This window comes from Coturnix japonica, chromosome 1 (genome assembly GCF_001577835.2).
Source record: "Coturnix japonica isolate 7356 chromosome 1, Coturnix japonica 2.1, whole genome shotgun sequence".
Classification (NCBI taxonomy): domain Eukaryota; kingdom Metazoa; phylum Chordata; class Aves; order Galliformes; family Phasianidae; genus Coturnix; species Coturnix japonica.
Window position 1 is genome coordinate 71,487,359 of NC_029516.1, and position 20,427 is coordinate 71,507,785.

The 20,427-nt window shown below is 41.1% G+C and overlaps 2 protein-coding genes across 4 annotated transcripts in view; one reads left to right on the top strand and one right to left on the bottom strand.

The window, feature by feature from the left end:
• The window catches only part of GTF2E1 (general transcription factor IIE subunit 1), a 45,699-nt gene extending 41,453 nt beyond the window's left edge, over positions 1 to 4,246 (bottom strand). The window contains exon 1 of one of the 2 annotated variants that reach the window (XM_015874643.1): positions 4,164 to 4,246. The gene's annotated coding sequence lies outside the window, so the exon portion shown is untranslated. Of the gene's footprint in view, positions 1 to 4,157 lie in introns of both variants that reach the window. The other variant, XM_015874652.2, reaches the window with a different exon arrangement.
• A 105-nt stretch (positions 4,247 to 4,351) lies between these two features.
• RABL3 (RAB, member of RAS oncogene family like 3) lies at positions 4,352 to 18,153 on the top strand. Of its 2 annotated transcripts, none has more exons than XM_015874674.2 (8): positions 4,352 to 4,478; positions 4,924 to 5,015; positions 5,735 to 5,864; positions 8,798 to 8,912; positions 10,365 to 10,515; positions 11,901 to 11,972; positions 12,996 to 13,034; positions 15,534 to 18,153. In XM_015874674.2, exons 1-8 carry the CDS (start codon positions 4,433 to 4,435, stop codon positions 15,597 to 15,599), a joined length of 711 nt encoding a protein of 236 aa, XP_015730160.1. In that variant the 5' UTR covers positions 4,352 to 4,432; the 3' UTR covers positions 15,600 to 18,153. The 2 variants fall into 2 exon arrangements, with proteins under 2 accessions (XP_015730160.1, XP_015730151.1); XM_015874665.2 differs by having other exon boundaries at positions 4,354 to 4,478; positions 10,344 to 10,515.
• The last annotated feature ends 2,274 nt before the right edge of the window (positions 18,154 to 20,427 follow it).

A 20,427-nucleotide genomic window follows, 5' to 3' on the forward strand; every position in this document is an offset into this window, starting at 1 on the left:
CGCCTCATGCATAATGGCTGCAGCCTCACAAAGGGCATTTGCAATGGAGCTTTACGTTAAACTGGGTAAAGATAAAAAGCATTAGCAATAAAGGATGGCTCAGTATGAATTAACCACAACAGCACTGAAAACTTATGCATAAAGAAGCCAGAGTCTACGTGAATACAGTTACAGGACATTGTTCCTGAAAATCTCTTTCATTCTGTTCCTATTTTCAACAACTTTACAATCCCTTAGAGCTAAACCTTGGTTTCGACTGAATCCGTCAGCAACATTTAGACACCATAAAGCTGTGTCAATGCAGAATCCAGCCAGGAGCTTTATTTATTCAAGCTGAATAACTCTACTTACTCAGAGTTTAGGCACAGTGTAGCACTAGTAAGACTGACCTGAAGTCATACCTGGCAACACAGAAGTAATTTAAAAAGACAAACTTTGGAAGTCGAGACATTTCTAATCGTTGATCCCAGAAACAAACAAACGAATCTCTATGAATGTTGAGATTCTAAGCAAGCACATCTCACTGTGGATATCATAGTATCATCATAGTATCATAGTCTCGTGCGGGTTGGAAGGGATCTTAGAGATCATCGATGGCACTTGAGAGCTGATGGAAAGCATTTTCTCTGCACCAATCTCATTGATTAGACAGCTGCAGAATCCTGCAGACATTTTCCAAACAAACCTAAGGCACAATTTCCTGAATTATGCCTTATAAGCTTATATTCAGACCTACAAGGCACTAATAAAAACAACCCTTCTGTAAGAGTACAGGCTTTTAACTACTGCTGAGAACCATGGGAGAGATTTAATCAATTATCTTAGTGTTGTGTGGGAAGATTCAAACCTCTCCATCAAGCAGCACCAGGAGTTACTGGAGCTCGTAGTCACATCCAGATCCCCTTTATCCTCACACTATAGCAGGCATATCTTGCATGTAACACTGGTTTTCTTCCAGGCACAGATACATGGAAATACAAGCATTCTGAAAACACCACATACCACTCTTTCCTATCAAACTTCCCTTCGAGAAGCTGAGCCTTTGGATGATAAAAAACAAGACTAGTGTCAGCTTTAAGGAAAAAAATAAAGAAAGCCAAAGAGCATCCTAGTCAAGAACAGAATCTAGCATGGTTTCTCTAGGAGAAGCTGACATCTTGCCACCCAACCACAAACAGACCCAGGCTGCAACACGAGCCCAACTCCTTGCTATCTCTCATTAGCCAGGACAGGATCCACCTCACAATTGGTAACCCAATACCACAAGAATATCATTTGAAAAAAGGATTTTACCATTGAGTTCTTAAGCAGTGACTTTACCTCCCATTGAAGCACTGAAGTCAAATTACATGGACAAAGAAATACGATAACATCTCCTAACAAGGTTTTAATGGACGTGCATCTGTTTCATAATAACATCTGTAACATCCTTAATGTATGAACTTCAACTTCACCATTAACTTTCCCTGTTCACTTTCTGTCTTTCTTGTACCCACGTTTGAAGTTTTACAGAGTCCTTCACCTTTAAATGTGACTAAGTACGACATGCTTTTAAAAGCCCCTATGCACCATGTCTCCATCCAGCGGTCACCTGCAAACTTCAAATCTAGCTTTCTAATATCTAACTCTAATAAAATGAATATTTGTTCTCCAGAAGATGGAGTCACCATTCCCGGATGTGTTTGAAAACCATTTGGATGTGGTGCTCAGGAACACGATTTAGTGGAGGGTTGATAGTTAGGGTAGTACGGTTAGCTTGTGGTTGGACTTGCTGATCTTTAAGGTCTTTTCCAACCTGAGTAATTCTATGGCGGGTTTGAGCCAACAGGAATAATTCTGAACCTTCCTAACTACAAAGAAGGGAGGCACAAAATGGGAATGGGAAAACTTGTCATCAAAAGTTCAAATGTATGCACAAAGGAACTTTGGTCACTGTCTCAAGTTTTGCCAGGGGAGGTTTAGGTTGGGCATCAGGAAGGTTTTCTTCACAGAGAAGGTGGGTGGGAAGGTATTGGAAGAGGCTGCCAGGGAAGTAGTAGAGTCCCTCTCTCTGGAGGCACTTAAGAAGCACGTGGACATAACACTAAAGGATGTGCTTTAGCGATGGCACTTGATCGGTCAGAATAACGTCTGGAACATCTTTTACAACCAGAATGATTTTACGATTTAAAAATGACACGAGATCACAATCTGTGCAACGTACCCCTATTATCTAGAACTGCCTTTAGAGCACATCATTTGCAAAACCAAAAAGCCTTTTAACACTTCATCAAAAGCCTACTGAATTCTTTTCCCTGTAAACTGCAGGAACACTGCCTGTACCTTGACATGAAGTCATTCACTTTCTTTGCAAGACCTACCTCTCCTGAAGTATTACAGCAGAAAATTAAAAAAGAAAAAGAAAAAAAAAAAAGTGTCTGCTATCACTAAAATTATATCTTCTTTTTGGTATTCCTTAAACAGAAACCAAGTGGCCACGGGTACCTTTTTCTTCTTCTTAAAGCTCACTTGTTTTAATTGAAAACTACACTCCTGCACAAAGAAAGGCTGGAAAGCCCAGCTGAAAACATGATGTTTTCACCTAATCTCCTCAGTAAAAATATATGGAACTTCACTCAAGACAACAAAGACTGTGCAAGCAGAAGCTTGAGAATTACATTCTGAGCCTGCACTCGCCATCACATTCATGTTTTAACCTCACATAATTTTAGCAGGACATCAATGAATTTAAGGACTACCTATGTGCATGTACGTATACAAACATATATTAGAAGTACATCAAACGCATAATAGCATTAATCAACTGTTCAGTTGTAGATGTAGGGGGAAAAAAAGTGGATTACTAAATCACTATTTACTGAAGGTGAAACTTAGTGTCTACAACGGTGAAGATACAGTTTCCTGTTAAAGCTTAATTATTCCCTCATACAGAAAGTGTGGCTGGTTAAACTCCAGACTGGACTGAAGCAATAATTTTCTTTATATCCTTAACTGAAAAGATTAAGATCTGTCTCACCAAGACATATTACATAAATGATAGGTCTGACTTTCAGGTATTCAGAAAAGTAGCAATAAAGTATATGAAGGTATTAGGCTCAGCAAAGTTTATCAGGATGTGGTAAATAAAGTGTATGTAAGCAAGTGAGCAGTAGGTAAAACTCCCTTCGTTCCTTATTACTGCCTTCTTCCAAGCACGTGGCCCTGCCTTCTCATGTGTCAGCTCTGGCACTCGTAGTACTTTACTGTGCATCAATTTAATTCACTAAAGGCAGAAAAAAGGCCTTCCCCTCCCCCAGTGGTTTAATCAATCAAACCTGCTCATGGCCGTAGAGCCAAAAAGGAGAGGATGCCAGCACAAGGAAGAAATGCAACTCAACTTTTTGCAGCTGACAGATCATAAATCACCTATACTTCATTAAATTGCACCCTAACAGTGCGCTGCTGGACACCCTATTCCTAACGCTGATCTTCCTTCTTTGTTCTGAGCCAACTGTGATGATAAAGGATTGAGAGTGCCTCATCACTGTGAGATGAGACACTCCTCAGCTCCTCTACGAAGCATCAACCTCATGAATTAAGATGGAAACTACTGCACACAGAGAAAACAGCCTGTGAAGCGGATGGCAGCAGAGCCCAGGCTCATGGACTAGGTAACACCTGCACAACAGGGAGGTTAAGCACATGCCTTTTGGCAGCAGCACCTTGCTGACTCAAGGCACCAAGCTCGTTTGGCTGTAAACTGGATGTTTTACTACGCAACATCCAAGGCCCCAATCCCACACGAGGAGCTGGGCCGGCCTCTTACAACAACGTGCCAGAGCCCAGCTCAGATGAGCATCTCTTATGTTCCAAACGAGGCTGTTACAAACGGGGCTCTCAACACTGGCTTCAGCGAGGCCCTCTGGGATGATTAGTACTCGAGGGGCTCAGTAGTATCACCAAAGAGAGAGGAAAAAAACACCATAGAGAACACAAGAAGCGAGGCGAGTGCCGGTTCGGAGCCCAGGCCAAAGCGTGGCAGAGGGGCAGCCACTCGGTGTGAGCACACCAGAGCTCCCTTGGGGGCTATGCAGGCAGAGCCCCGAGACCGCCCGGGCCCGGCTCCCGGCGCGCACCGCAGCAGGCCCCGCGCGAGGCCTGCCCGGGCCGGCACTGACCTGCCGCCGCCGCCGCCAGCTCTCCCTCCCTCTCCGGGCGGTGCTTCCGGCCGCTCCGCCGCCTGCGTCAGCACTGCGCGCCGCTTGCGTCAACAAGCCGCCTGGATCACCGCGCGAGCCAATCACATCCTCTCACAGCCCCAAATGGTCCCGCCCATGTGGGAGCTGTGCCAATAGAAAGCGAGAGCCGCGCCGCTCGTTCGAGCAGCCAGCGAATCGCGTGAGAGCACCGCGAAAAGGCGGGACGGCCGGGAGTTGTTGCTAGGTAGATTAAGATGGCGGCTCTGGATAGGGTCAAGGTGCTGGTGTTGGGCGACTCCGGTGAGTGCGTGCCCCCCTCCCTAACCGTGCCCACCACCCGCAGGCGGGGCGCATGCGCAGTGAGCCGCTGCCTGAACGTTAAAAGAGGGAAGATTTAGGTTGGATTTAGGGGGAAGTTCTTTACTAGGAGAGTGGTGAGGCCCTGGAACAGGCTGCCCAGGGAGGTTGTGGATGCCCCGTCCTTGGAGGTGTTCAAGGCCAGGTTGGACGGGGCCCTGGGCAACCTGATCTAGTAAATGTGTATGTTTGGTGGCCCTGCCAGGCAGGGGGGTTGGAACTACATGATCCTTGAGGTCCCTTCCAACCCGGGTCATTCTGTGATTCTGTGAAAGGAAGGGTCTCCTCAAGACCGTTGATCATTAACCTGATTATCCCGGCCCCCATCGGCCCCTTTGTGGTGTGGTAGCTCTGCTGACCGGCGTTGTCCTCTGTTTTGGCCTTGCAGGTGTTGGAAAGTCTTCTCTCGTGTACCTCCTGTGCCACAACCAGGTGCTTGGAAACCCATCCTGGACCGTGGGCTGCTCTGTGGATGTGCGAGTAGGTGCCGGGCAGACAAATGTGCTGGGGAAAAATTGGTGCCTTATTATAGAAACACAGAGTCACTAAGGCTGGAAGAAACACAGTAAGATGATCTAGTCTAACCTCTAACCCATCCCCACCGTACCCACAAACCACAGCCCTCAGTGCCACACCAACATGTTTCTTGAACACACTGACTGCACCACCTCTCTGGGCAGCTGTGCCACTGCCTCACTGCGCCTTCTGAGAGGATATTTGTCCTTATATCCCACCCAAACCTCCCCTGGTGCAACTTAAGGCCATTTCCTCTCACCCTCTACTTGAGGGTACTCAGCTCAGTGTGATGTGTGATTCCTTCTCATTGCAGAGGATGAGGTTATTCACTGACTTTTTCAATCCTGTGTGCAGTCCTCGTAGCATAGTGATGAATGCTTTCGTCTTTACATCTACTTTAGTAACACACTGTATCACAAGGAGGCATAAGGTTTGCTAGTATTTGGGTGAGATGAATGCTTCCTGCTGATTCACCAAACTCTGTTTTATATGAGAAAGATCCCCAATATCAGCTGGCCACTGCCAGACTCTGTGCAGCCACAGTCACTTCAGAGATTTGAAATGCTGTCACTATTAAAATTTGCAATTTTTTATCCAAATACTGTTTTCCTTTGAGCTGTATTGTACAGATTAATGCCCAGAAGCTGATGCTGTGATTATGTATGATGTGAATTTTCCGTTAGATCCATGACTACAAAGAAGGGACTCCAGAAGAGAAGACGTACTATATTGAGCTGTGGGATGTTGGAGGTTCAGTGGGTAGTGCCACTAGTGTGAAAAGCACAAGAGCAGTATTTTATAACTCACTGAATGGTAAGTTTGCTTGGTATCAATCTCTTTTTTGTCACTTGTTTCTGTTGAGAGCTCTCTTGGTTCTGGAGCAGGACTCCTTTAAGGTTAGATGAGAACTGTCCCATTTTCTTTTCTGATTCCAGCATATTTATAAAGGTTAAAAAAAGAAAAAAACACACAAAAAATGATACCATTCTTAGAATTTTGTGGATTCAATTTTGAACTGGAAAGCTGTTTCAGGCAGACCTGTACAAATGAGTTATCTGTGTTCCCCTTCAGTCTCATGTAGCTAGCACTATGAGTAACCTTTCAGGTTGCAGTCATGTCCTTTCCAGCTATACATGCAGACATTAAAGGCTGCTGTCGCCTCTCCAGACCTGATATATGTGGAGAAATACGATTCATATTTTCTTGTCTGTCTAGTTCCAAAACCTACAGTACAGAAATAATTATGTGAATTTATATGACGTGAACTTGAATTTATGGTCTGAATTTTGATAGTTATATCCCACGATGACAAACTTGAACTCTTCTCCCATAAAATTGCAATATTCTGATAACCATCTTGCCTTCTGCTCATTTAATTTGTTGAGTGATTTGTGGTAGTCGAATCTGCAACTTTCAAGATTGGTGGAAAGTTACATTTTACGCCATTTGAAAGGATGGCATCTGTTCCCTTGAGATACTGGCCTAAAGGTCTGCTGGTTCATCTGTATCACTAAGGTAGCAAATTGGAGATTGCATTTCAGTTATTACTTTTTTGGCATCCAAGGATAGTTCACTGAAAATAGATCTATACCTGATTAACATCTGCTTCTGAATCTCTCTCAAACATTTTGATTCTCATTTCTTGTTCCTCATCATTTGAGAGCCTTCAATAATGTTTTAAGCTGTACTGTAAGCAGTTTTTGCTCTGTGATTATTTAACTAGTTATTTCTTTCCCCTTCCCAGGGGGATAACTGTATGCAGGTATCTCTTGCTTGTACTGTTAGCCAGACATCTCTAAATAAGATTTGATTTGAGTTGTGCCCTCAAAGCAAGGGCCTCAAAATAAGCTTCTGTTGTACTTGAAAAAGAATGGAGTTCTTTTTGACATTTGCAGGCATGCCAGCCTGTGTAGGTCAGACTTGGAAATATCCTATAACAGCACATTAGGAAATGAAATTTCAAAGTTATGTATCTATGTTATAATCGATGAAGTTATTAAAATAGAGCTGTATATCTTCACTGCCCAAATGATATAATTGGCCAGGTTGCTTGTGAAAACTGTTGGCTTTGGTAGTTAGGCTTGGCACTGTTGTGGTTTTCGGTTTGTTTGGTTTTTTTCATTAAATAAATTCCGTTGTTAGAGCTTGTCTCTCAGGTTGCTTCTCACCTGATGTAAGAAGATAAGATTAATGCATTCCTTCTGCCTGACTGCTTCACCTCACTGGGCTTGCAAAAAAACCTGACTTCAAAAGACAGTCGGTGTTTGGTTGCAGCAGCGTCATTGCTGGCTCTCAGGGAGACCTGGGTGCTTTGAAGCTTGATACAGTTTACTCTTGAGTCTACCTCAGCTCTGGTGTGTGGATTGTGATACTCTAGGACAGTGAACAGGCTGTGGCTTGCAGACATTTTGTGGGAGGAACTTCTCCTTGAGTGGTCATTGGTCCTACCTGCCCTTTTTCATTGTTGTTTTCTCTGCTGGCACAGAGACACATTGTTGTGTTCGCTGTAGGCTTTCAGTGAAGCAGAGAAGGGAACCAACCTATCAAGAACACTGCTAGGGAAGTGTGTCTGGAGGTGTAGCATGTTTCTCACAGATTATACAGCAGTGCCTATGAATCTGTTGACATGGGCCAAGTTATATCGTGTCATGCTTTTACTCCCTACACTAGAGATGGGCAGACAGTTCAGTTGTATTTTCCTGCAATTGCTAAGATAAGTGCTTTGAAATAAAGATATTGTTGTGACATGATGGGAAATCTCGTAGCACTGAGTCTATGTGCACCATAGTGTGAGGTGGTGGAGAATGTGCTTGTTCTTAGTGTGTACAGTCGGTGGCATCTTTAGGAATTGAGGTGAAAGATTAAATGACGAGTATTCTGTACCGATGGGCTGTGAAGTGCGTTTAAAACAAATCCTGGTAAGGATACGATGCCATTTGGTCCTTGAATTAATTACGATTTAAAGTCTGGAGGAAGTGGGAACGTTCCACAGGTTTCAGAAGGTGTGAATAAATAGATGAAATTTGCTAGCAGGAATTGGTAATGGAGTTAGGAACTGTGGTTATCAGAAGTGGGTGTCTGTTAATAGCACCGCTAGGAAGTTTGGCTGGCGATTTTCCTCTCTCTGATTTTACATGATGAAAGATGATAGTGATGAAAAATGCTGGAAGCTTAAATACATGAAATCATATTCATTCATATTTCTACCAGCCATTTAGTGGACCGTGAAAGTCTGTGAGTTTCTCTTGTGGATGCCTCCCCAAGTACTTGGCATCAGTTAGTGAAAATGCAGGAAAGCAATAGTGCTGGGTAAACCCTTCAAAACAGAGGAACAGCCTTTAGACTTCTCAGATGGTGTGACCAAAAAAGTGGTTATGTTTACTAATCAGGCAAAGCAGAGAAAGGATGACTTCTCTGCTGCAATACAGTTTTAGGCAGAGCAGAAGCACAGAATGCCTGCAAGGCCACTTGCAGATTAAATCCTGAGGTGGCTGTTCTTTTCCCTTTTTTTTAATAAGATTTTTTTTGTTGTTGTTCTTTCCCAATTTCTGATAAGCAACTTTAAAAAAAACCAACAACTGTTGCATCACAATATTTTCTGTTTATCTCACTTACTGTAACTGATCTGGTTATACTTCCCTTTCCTGATTGTCAGATATCTGGGAACCTGTAGATGTCATTTTGTAAAGATAAGAAAAAGACATGCATCATTAAATAGCATCTTGCTGCCTACTCTTTCACTTTAGGGATAATTTTAGTGCATGACTTAACCAACAAGAAATCATCCCAGAATTTATATCGCTGGTCTTTGGAAGCACTCAACAGAGATGTTGCTCCCACAGGAGTTCTCGTGACAAACGGGTGAGTAGAAAACATACACGTGCACAGTTAAGACATGATAATTCTAAGCTGTTGTGGGAGTCTTTGTTCATCCCTAAGTGTGAAAACCACACCAAGTTAGATGAGGCTGGACTTTTAAGAAAGAAATAAAAAATGAGGACGTACCAAAGGAAATCACTGTACTTTTCTTTTTGTGCTGCTAATCAGGCCATTCTCTCGGTAGATTCCCCAGCTGCATAGCAGAGACCTTGCTTTAAGGGAAAAGGTGTTTACTGTGCCCTTCATTTGCCTGAGACTTCTGTGTGAGTGTGTTCATTCCCTGATACCTGAAGAGATGCAAAGCCCATGTACAGTAAGTGTCATGGAATGGCATGACTCTGTTTGGAAGGGCTTCCCCTGAATGCACCAAGACCAAGTACATTTGCTTTTTGGTGGATGGGAGTTATTTCAGGAGTGTATCTGAAAAAAGAGCTTAAAGAACTCCATGTAAAGAACATGTTAATAATTAGCTTTCCAACATCTTGTCAAGTGTGTCCTCTTGTCTCTCTGTGTGTCATACACATAATCAAGGAGATTTTCAAGTCATTGATAAACCACACGCATGAGCGGAGAAGCAATAAAAAGGGCATTTATTTGTGGGTAGATTTCATTGTTTATCTGCCTGTGCTGCTACACAGGTGCTTCTATAGGAACATGGAAGAAGGGAAGGAGGGTTTTCATTTAAGCAAACTCAGAATTTCTCTAAAGCTTCACTTCAGGGACAGATGTTCAGCCCCTACCAATTACTTGATCAGGTTGTTGCTATTATTCATAAAATTACTTCACTTTAGTTCATCTTAAGTAAAACTGACAGGTATCCTAAGGGGAATGCTTGGTGTATGGATTTGTAATGATGTTTTATTACTATATCATTTATTTTATAAAGACTATCTTTGATCGTAATTCATATCTGAATCAAAGCTTACTGGAATTCAGGGTGTACTAACTACCTTTACTTGAATGTAGAAACTAGTAACTTGACACCTCAGCAGTGTTATTGCGACCCTTTTGATCTAATGTGGGAAGGGATAACGTTTCACAGTTGTGATTTATTTCATTGTCCTGCCTTAAAAATGTTGGAACTTTGGATGTGCAGAGATGCTGGCTCCCTGCTTAGTCTCTGATGGCTGCGTATGCCTGGTATACTACTGAAAGAAACTCCTATTTCTTGCTTGTGTAAATTACCTAGCATTTCTTCTGACCTGCAGGTCATCTATACAGAGAAGAAATCCAATCATGTGGTTTCTTTTTTCTTTCTGTTTCTGCGTAGGGTCTTAGATGCCAAAACCTTAATTTACACATACAGCATGTTCTCACTTAGATAAATAATGTTTGTAAATTACTCTTATTTGAAAGGAACGGGGAGTCTTATGGTGCCCCTATGCTCACTTAGATGACCATCCCTCCATTCAGGATTATATTTGTTTCCTTCAGTGACTATGACCGTGAACAGTTTGCTGATAACCAGATTCCGCTGCTGGTAATAGGAACTAAGCTGGATCAGATCCCAGAAACAAAGCGTAATGAAGTTTTGACCAGAACAGCTTTCTTGGCTGAGGATTTCAATGCTGAAGAGATAAATTTGGTTAGTATCCTTGTCACCAGTGTTTTTCTTTTATATGGCAGTGATTCTGACTTTCTGTTAAGTAAAACCTGTTACAAAAATTGCAATTCTAGACATTTTCTCAGTAGCATTGGAGTCATGCACATTTTGATTAGCTGACACCTCTATGTGATTGAATGATGGTCTTCGTTTCACTGTAGAAAGATAGAAGGGTTAGATAAAGGTGTTTCTCTTCCCTCTTCTTAGTTTTGACACAAAATATCTTTGAATGAAACATCAAGACCATGTTATTTGTTTCTGGATATGGATACATATGTGTAGTGGGTTAACCCCAGGAGGAAGTACCACACAACTGCTTGCTCACTCTCACCCTGTAGGTTGGGGAAGAGAAATCAGAAGGATAAAAGTGAGAAAACTCATGGTTTGAAGTAATGACAGTTTAACATGAAAGTGGAAACTGTGCAAGCAAAGCAAGAAAGGAATTCATTTGCTTCTTCCCCTCAGCAGGCAGATACTTAGCTACTTCCTGCAAAGCAGGGCTTTATCATGCCTATGTAGCAGTTACTTGGGTGGATAAACATCATCGGTCCTAGTGTCCCCACTTTCCTTCTCCTTTCCCATAGTTTTTATGGAAGAGCATGATGTCTTGTGGTATGGGATATTCCTTTGGACATTTGGAGTCAGCTTCCCTGGCTGTGTCTCCTCCCGGCTTCTTTCTCACTCCAATTTGCTTGCTGGTGCAGCAGCAAGAAGCAGAAAAGGCCTTAATGCTGTGTAAAAACTGTTCAGCAGTAGCTAAAACATTCATGTGTTGTCAATGCTGTTTTCAAACCCAAACCATAGCATCATGCAAACAACTATGAAAAAAATAAACTCTATTCCAGCTAAAACATTACAGTGTTTAACATTGTCAGTGTGCTCTGTAATTGTTTCTGCACATGAACAGTCTCGTGTAGGCAATACACATTATTAGCTTACTTTATAGCTGGTGACAGAAGGTAGATACGGGGAGCATAGGGGAGGTCAGAATTCTCTAGTTACTCTGCAGTGTAGAATTGGCTTTGCAACTAGTGTGGGGAGCCTACCCTTCAGGCTACCATCATTACTGCTTGTCTTGAGCAATTGATTTTGCCTTCAAATCTCTCATTCCCGAAACAGAAAAAGGAAACTTTTTTGTTTAGCTAAACTTAAAACACCACAGTTTGTTTGTTTGTTTGTTTGTTTGTTTTATTCTCAATCCATTTTTCTCTCAAATGACTTTAGAGATGAAATAATATCAGGTAGACTGCTCTCCTTCATTGACTGTATGCACATGTGTGAGGAAAAATGTTATGGTAATTTCCACGTGTATGTCTTCATTGCATTGATTCTCTTGTGCTTGGTTTGTTGACTTCCATGTGTTCTAGGATTGCACTAATCCTCGTTACTTGGCTGCAGGCTCATCCAATGCTGTCAAACTAAGCAGATTTTTTGATAAGGTAAGTCAAGTCAACTAAATTAGGTTTTACTTCTCTACATATTGAACACTGTGATTTGAGCATGGAAAACAGTTATCTATTCCTTTCACTTTGTGCTTTTTGAGTGTGAATCAATTCAAGCCAAGTGTGGGCAGGCCAAAGGCTAGACTTCTCCTGGAGATCTCTGATCAACTTGCAGATTTCATTTGTGATCTGTACAGAGTAATGAAGAATGACTCACAACTGTGCAAAAACACTGCATATACTATTGAAGTCATTTGGCAGACCAGAGGGTTTTCAGTGAGCTATGATAACGTGAAAATGATTAGCTCTATTGATCCTAGTTAAATCAAACTTCAGCTATGAAGAAACTTAGCACCTTACTTTTCTTTTCTCAGCAAGAGAGCATCAAGACCTACTGTGAAAATGACAGGATTGCTCTGGCTTAAGGCACTTTGCATCCCCTGGACAAAGAGATCATAGTGAAACAGATGATAACCCATAACAGATCGTTCTTCAGAAATGAAAATTGGCCTGAATTTTCTTGGGAGGAGGGTGCACGTTATGCAAAATGATACAAATTACTTTTTGATTCTTAGACCAGTGGTGGTGGCTGCATAGGTGCCCTTCAGCATGGGAAGTTTGTGTATCATTCTTAGAGAGCAAGTAAGGCTACCTTGTGTCAAACCTCACCTAAAGCCCAGTGGCCATCTGCAGAATGGGCTTTAGTGGCAAAACTGCTGCCCCTGAAGAGAGGGATGGGAATAATATTCACTCTGATGCGGTAAGAAGACACCAAGCTGTTTTCATTTGATATATAGAAGCTGAGGATGACGGCTTTACCAGGAATTACTGAAGGTGGGAACTCCTTCAGTGTATAACAAAGCATTGTAATTAAAGCAGTAGGCCTGGAGCATGGGGCTTGGGTTCAGATCTCTCCCCAGTTAGCCACGAGTTTCAGTGCTCATGTATGAAGCATTGGTTGAAGTCTGAGGTTATGCATGTGTTGCACCTGCTAAGATTATTCTCTCACTGCTTTTCCAGGTCATAGAGAAGAGATACTTCTTAAGAGATGGCAATCAGGTCTGTAATTTTTTCTTACCTTTTTTGTATCTCCCAGTGTTGTGAACAGATGATAGAGACCTTTTTTAAAACATGGGCTTCACGTGGCTTGAATGCTAATTTATGCTGGTAGTTGAGGTGTTTTTTTTTAATCTGTGGGAGCACAACTGCTTTGAATAGGCAGAAAAATGTCTGACTTCTGTCACCTGAAATGTTTGTAATGTGATCAGCAGTAAACTAAGTATGCTAACATAGTTGAGATAAATTGGGCTAACAGGATCTCTTTCAAATCTCTCGGCTTCAGGCTGCCAGCTTGCAAGTTTAAGCCAGAGATTCTGTCTTGAAGGTCAATGAAAAGGCTTTTTTGCACAGATGAAACTAGCATTATTTATTTTATACAGATAGTTTTCATAGAACCAGTGGAACTGCAGAAAAAAAAAAACTGCAGTATGATACTGCACTGTAATTAATTCCTGAATAGTTACATTAACTGTTTCCAGTACAGTTGGCAAAGAAGAATTAAAATGACTGTCTTGACAGGCAAGTTGCTTCAACCTTTTATTGCCCTATTTTCTCATGTGTTGTCTAATATGCAGGGAACAGTGAAGTTCTACTCATCGTATCTGTGAGGTGCTTGCAAATTATGGTGAATAGCACCGCAGAAATAGTGTGAAATGTATCACCAAGTGTAGCAGATCTGAAAGCCCCTTAGGGAGAGTGGGAAAAAGTGAATCTGGAATTATAAAATGCTGACCTTGTGTGAGCATGTTCTTATGCCTTATATAAACAAATTTGGTTTTTTTCCTGCTTCAGTTCTGCAAGATTCCTTTTTTTTTTCTCCCCTCTCCACTCCTCCTCACATCTAGAGAAACTGCCTTTCATGGAAACAATAGCTTAATGCAGAAATCTGATTGTGTGCTGTTTGTTACATGGTGTAAGGTTTTTATTTTCTTATTTGATCGTATCTAGTAGCTAGCCTGAGATTAACTTTACATTCCTTATGGTCTCATGCCAAAGTTTACATCCTGCTGATTACTACTGTCATTTGCCTCATTGACAACAGCTCAGAAGCTTAAAACAAATCTTAAGCTGTGGTCAGCTATATTTAAAGACAAAATCCAAATTGGAATGGGTGACTTCAATATAAGCTCGTAATGTTACTATTTGAAATGAGCTATTTCATGTGTCTCATGAATGCCTTTCTGACTTTTCTACAGTGGGTTTCTTCAATCCCTTACAGCTGTTTTTTCTCTTTTGTTATAGGATGGAAAGAATAATAAGTTTCAAATTGCTTGTAGCTGGGCTTTGATCAGATCATATAGACAAATGTTACTCTTAATTAATTGGATTTGATATAGTTTTTACTTTGATATAAGTTCTTAGCTATGGTGTCTTCCTACTTTTGAGTTATAATGACAGCATTTTTCATTTCTGAATTCCCAAAGTAGTTTGGATTAGGTGAGCTTCTGTGTAAAGCTACCTGGCTTTTCTCGGGGATTATTGCTTTTCAGGCCTGAATGATATCATTCTTGAATGAATACCTTAGTCCTAGGCCTGACTAAGTTTAACTTGTGATTCCGTAGTGGACTTTTATTTTGGGTAAGCTCTTTGCTGTCTTAGTTTACCAATGAATTACGTAGCCCATCAGTCTATTTCATACTGTGAATTACATTCTCTCCCCATATCAACCATAAATGCCTTTATTGTCCTAGCATGATCTGTAATGCTTGGCTGACACCTTCCGTTTTAATATTGTGTATATCCTCTGAGAATCACCTTCCAACTTGGTGTCATCTGCAAACTTACTGAGGGTACACTAAACCCCCTCATCTAGGTCATCAGTGAAGATATTAAACAATCTGGGCCCCAGTACTGACCCCTGGGGGACACCACTTGTAACAGGTTGTCAGCTGGACTGAACTCCATTAACCACTACCTTTGATGGTACTGAGTAGATTTTTTTGTAAGTACTCACTGTTCCAGTGTAACCACTATATTCAGGTAGTCTGCAAAAATAAGAGTGCTAATCCTTTGTGTTACTGCAGCCTTTTCTATTCTGATGGCTCTCTCAAAGCTTTCACCAATTGATAACACTGTACTTTCAAGTGTACAATGAGTAAAATGCTGCTGTCTCAGGTTAGAGGCATTAACTCTCAACAGTTGTTTAATAGAATGTGATGATAATATATTATATTTTTAAGGATGAATGGAGAAATTATGTGTTTGAATCTGGAGGAAAATATGGACTTTGAAATCTCTAATTAAGTGGTTTAGGATTCATTGTACACCTTGCCAAAAAAAGCCAGAAGGCTCCTGAAGGAGCTTTACAGGACAAAAGATCCATACTTTAGTTTGACATCTTGTTTAATGCTCCTCTAATACTAGTCTGAAGTGTTTTAGTCCTGATTCTGGGAACAGTGTGGAAGAGGATGGCACTGTTGCAGTGAGTGCGTTAAGAGGCATGTGAATGTGAGTGAGAGGGAACTCCTAATGCCCACAAGTTATCTTTTCTGTCTCTAGATTCCTGGCTTCTCAGAAAGAAAGAGATTTGGAGGAGGATCACTGAAGAGCCTTCATTATGACTGAATGCTGAAAGAGATGTGGAAGATAACTTCTCTGAGTTTCTGACAACATTCTCATTCCCACTGGGTGCTTGAAGACAGTCATTCTTATGTCAAGCAGAACAAAATGAAATCATGCATTGGCCAGGTAGACTGCTGAAGCTACTTTTGCCAGAAAAGACATTAGGAAGAATTTCCAAAAACCTAACTTGAAACCTAAAGACCTTCTTAAGATTGCCTGAAGATATGGGAACATTTGGGGAAAGTGCAATAAATTCTGTGCCTCCCACAATGCGGTGGTAAAATGTCATGCATAGCACGTATATTTGATATCTTTTTCTCCATTTAGGAGACTTATGGATAGTCTTTGCAATGAATTACATTCATCTGACCTTTAACAGAAAGATGATACTGAATGGGCTTCTCATTTACAGTAAAATGAACAAAACAAGTGAGCAAAATGTAAGAACAAATAAGGGGTGGTCTGGAAGATAACAGAATGCTGTCATTAAATGTGTGGTGTTGTTTCACCTGAAACATAATATTCAGCCATAATGAAAAGGGATGAAAGTGATAGGTGAAAGATAAAAAAGGATTTGAAGCCTAAAAAAAAATCACAAGTGGAAAACAGATTCTGCTGCTTAAATTAAAATTGTTTACTTTAGAGACGATTAAGTAAATCAGATACTTCCATTTATTTTCTCATAATTGAGTGTTCTTGTTCTGTGTGTTAAAGAGCAATGTCTTGAAAGCTGATGGAAAAAGTAAGGTTTTATACAGTGTTTATATGGAACAAATGTGGCATGGTCTTGCTAAGTCTGAGAGCTTAGTGGATTCGGAGAATGTGAAATATAAGAACATCAAGCTTTAAAATGGATAGAAGTGCAAAAGAGATACAAAGCCCTGAAAAAGTAGACATGAAGTATGTCTATTAAGAAAGTTCTGTGATGTTTCCTTTTCGTATTTAGTTTTAAGAATGTGGAAATTGTATTGGCCTCATCTGCTCTGGAAGTTGTTGGCTTTGTAAGTAGCCCAAGCTTTGTAGAGTTTCTTATCTCCCCAGAATTACGTAGAGTAGTGAGAACCTGATTCATGGCAGTTTATTGTTTCTTTTTGTTTTTCTCTCCGTTCTGATAGTCACTGCTAATGGTTAAGCCTCTGGCAAGGGCTAACTAAGAGCTGGAATTAGATACAGATACAGATTAATAATAAATTGAGGTAGAAGAAAGTAAAATGCTGGTGTGAAATTGACAGTGAGCTGAGTTCTGCAGTCTCCAGATTACATCTGCCTGCAGCTCTTCTGTAGCAGCTGCCTGGAAAGAAATGGAAAGCTGCCTATTGCTACTAATCAGGTACGAAAATGACAGCTAGGTATACCCGTCAAGCTTATTAAAAATATGAACACTTTTCTTTTCCTTAGGCCATTTTCAGAAATTAGAAATTTGCAAACGTGAGTGCATTAAGTTTTCAGGAGCGTGTATAAAATAGGTTATTAGTTTATGCTTAATTTTAGGAGCAGGAAAAGTAAGGTACTGAAATATGCATAGCTGATAATCCGTGAGCTATGCAGATCAGGATAACGCCAATGTCTGATTCTGCTCCCTTGATAATGAAAGCTAGAATTGTTTTCACAAGGTCAGATCCTGTCTCACAGTAATCAGAACTGGAGTCCCTCCTGTTACCAAGGAGCTGCAGAGTAGGACAAGAAAGCTGGGAAGGAGTATTTTTTCCTTCACCCTCTGGCTTCTTCAAGAGAATTGGAAGTGCAGCAGAGGAAGGAAGGACATTTAATTGAAAATGCTGCCTGGAACAACAGTTTCACAGGTCTTTGATTTGTAAGGAACAGCTTTCCAAAGTAGCCCTCTTCAATTAATCAATAAAAGAGCATTGTCTAGCATGTTATAGCGAAGTCCTAGCTCCAGCTTACCTGTGTTTGAACACTTCGTTCCTGAGGCTCCCACAAGAAGAGACAAAGTCATAGTGTGAGCAATCAGTTCACACTCCAGAAACAGGAAAAAGTGCATAGGGCCTGTCCCTCAAGTGGGACTGAAGGCTGTGACAGTCAGATGTTGGAGCACATTAGAAATAGATGCTGTTAGGACAGAAGAAGAGAAGATGAAGAGAACAGTACTGACAAGAGCAGAGCATGTGTGCAAGCAGTAGAAGGTTAGCAGATTGAGAGAGAAATTTGCTTGAGGGCAGGGCTCCTGCTGTAGGCCCAGCTATGTTTCTCTGGGCTCCTTCATCTACCTGTGAGCCGTATAACTCAGGATGGCCTGAAAATGTCTGAAGGCTAGTTTTAAATTGTCATCAGAAAAAGCTGTGTTCATTTTTCTCCCAAATATTTGTTGCCCATGCCAGGTTATTTCCATTCGCTATCAAATTGACTTGCTGCATGGTCTGACAAGTGACTTCATGGACAATCTCACTGTCTCATCTACTAAGCGGAGGCATGGCTTTGACTTGTCTGTTTATCAAATTGTAATGTTTTCAATACACTGGCAATTAAAGAGTTTACTTTTTTAAATATATGATTCTGTATGTTTAATGTGAAGAAAATAAGAACAAAAGTTTTTCCAAGCTCTTTGTGTTGTCAAAATATTCCATTAGCACCACCCGTAACTCTGTTCTGCCACAAACACTGTCGTAACTTTGATATGGTCCATTTTAATGCAAAGAAATCCTTTAGACAGCTGTCATTTGATTATAATTCTAAAAGGCAAAGGCTACATTTCTGTAGTGTTCTCTGTCAGCAGCCCTGAAAAGTGATTGCAGACCCATCTGACCATTATTGCAGCATTTTAGTATTTGTGGTCCCAGATTAGAACAGATTGATTTATAAAATACTTATGTATGTGGTGTTTTTTTTTTCCCCAAGTATTTTTACCCACTTTTCTTGTAGCCTTTCATCAGGACTGGGCTAAAATTGTTAGCATATTCTAGCTATGTTTCAGTATAATCCTGAAATATCGTAGTTTTCCCATGCTTGGGGTTAGGATAATTGCAGCATCCCTCTTTTGTGGTTTCTGCATTTACACGGCCAGCATACGCTTTAGCTCTGTTTAAATAACTCCATCCTATTTTGGCTTGTAGCAGTACCTTCTCTTTTGCTAAACGTAATGCAGCGGCAGAATGGGTAGTGAATGATGAATTAAACAAACCACAGGAATTGGCATAAACTCAAGCAGGCACCATTAGCCTGCTCAATATGTGCAGTGTGTATCCAGATGTCGGATGGCCATCCCAGCTCTTTTTTTTTTCCCCATTGATTTTACCCTTACTCAATGTCCCATCCCTTCCACGCTTTAGCTTTGTCCCTCTCTTAAACTGGTTGAACATCAGTTTTAAACTGCCACTAGAGAAAAGCTGTGCTCATCTTTCCCCTACGCATTCGTTGTGCATCCCAACCCTGTTTGGTTTTTATTTATCACAAGGTAGAGTAGCAAGCTAGATGGCCTTATGCCTGTGTTAACACAGTGGTGTGAATCTAATATCTTGGTTATTTTAATGCAAATAGATCTCCAGTCCAGATACAGATTCTGATTTATTTAAATGTCAGCAGGTTGCCACAATTATGTGTATTTTTTTCCTTTTAGGAACAAACAACTTCATTGTTGCGTCATAGAGTCGTGCATGTTGATGAAGTTACATTTATTTTTAAGAGAAGTAGTAGGTCCACTTCAGAAATCAGAGTAAGAAACCAGAACCTGTTTCATTTCTGTTAGCCTCTCACTTTTTTTCAGCTGCCAACATGACGCTGCAGCTCTAAGCTTGAGGCTGTGGCACCAGGCACTTTCTCTGTGCTACACTTGGCTCCTCCTCCTGTGTTTCAACTTCCATTTCTCTGCCTTCCTCTCCTCTTGCCTTGTGTGAGCCTACTGTGTCTTTTTTCTGTCTCTCCAGCTTCCTTTATTGGTCCCTGATTTCTTTCCCTGTCAGACCTCTGTGTGTCCCTATTCTTTTTGTGCTTCCCCTCCCCTCCATCTTTCTGTTTCTTTCCACCTTGCTGTCTTTCTTGCTGTCTCACTTTCTGTCTCCAACTTCTTGTCTTTTCTGTCCCCAGCTACATCTCTCCCTGTCTCTCTCTCCCTTGTTCTCTCCCTCTAGTCTGTCTGTCTCCCTGATGTCTGTCACGGGCACACATGTTACTTTTACCCCTTTTGTCTAAACTGGAACTTCTCCATTTCTATTTTCAGAAATATGTTCCCAGATGCACTGTACCGAATGCTTAGTGCAGAGTGTCAGGGAAGATGGTTCATGGATTTGTTTCAAGGTGTGTAAGACTTGCCACAAGTGTGAGGTATAGCAAATGAGCACTGAGCCTCCTTTCTTCCCAAAGGGCTTGGCAGAACATTCTGGTTGGTTTATATCCAGCTTCTTCACTGAGTGCATGGAAGCATGAATAGGTCCTAAATATGGAAAAACCTCAGAACTGCCCTCTTAATTTCCAACCAGAAATACAGGAAACCTATATATTAAGTAATCTTAAATTCTTCAGTACGTGTTTTCAGCTTAGTAGCAAACAATAGGATTACCTGCTCTACAGCAGTCTTTAGCAAAGGTGCCACTGGCTTTAAGCATGTTGAACCTATCCAGTAATGGGGTTTTGGGGCATCTTTAACACCAGTTTTCATTATTGATAATAATATTTGCGGAGGCAGTTTCAATATGCTCCATTTATGACAAATGAGATATGAACTGCTGTGACGGAGCCTTCAGTCAATAGATTTTTCAGTGAGGTATGGTGAAGTCTGTGCTAGAGTCATCATTTCTCTGTTGATAAGGAGGTGGCGGCAGGCTTTACCAGGAGGAAAGCTGCTTCTCCTATTCAGCAACGAGAGCTTAATCCTTCT

Bases quoted from the DNA above. Each gene is read 5' to 3' on its own strand.
- RABL3 (XM_015874665.2), top strand. From the start codon at position 4,433: ATGGCGGCTCTGGATAGGGTCAAGGTGCTGGTGTTGGGCGACTCCG. The intron at 5,865-8,797 runs GTAAGTTTGCTT...CTTTCACTTTAG, and splicing joins ATTTTATAACTCACTGAATG to GGATAATTTTAGTGCATGAC. The intron at 13,035-15,533 runs GTCTGTAATTTT...TTCTGTCTCTAG, and splicing joins TCTTAAGAGATGGCAATCAG to ATTCCTGGCTTCTCAGAAAG.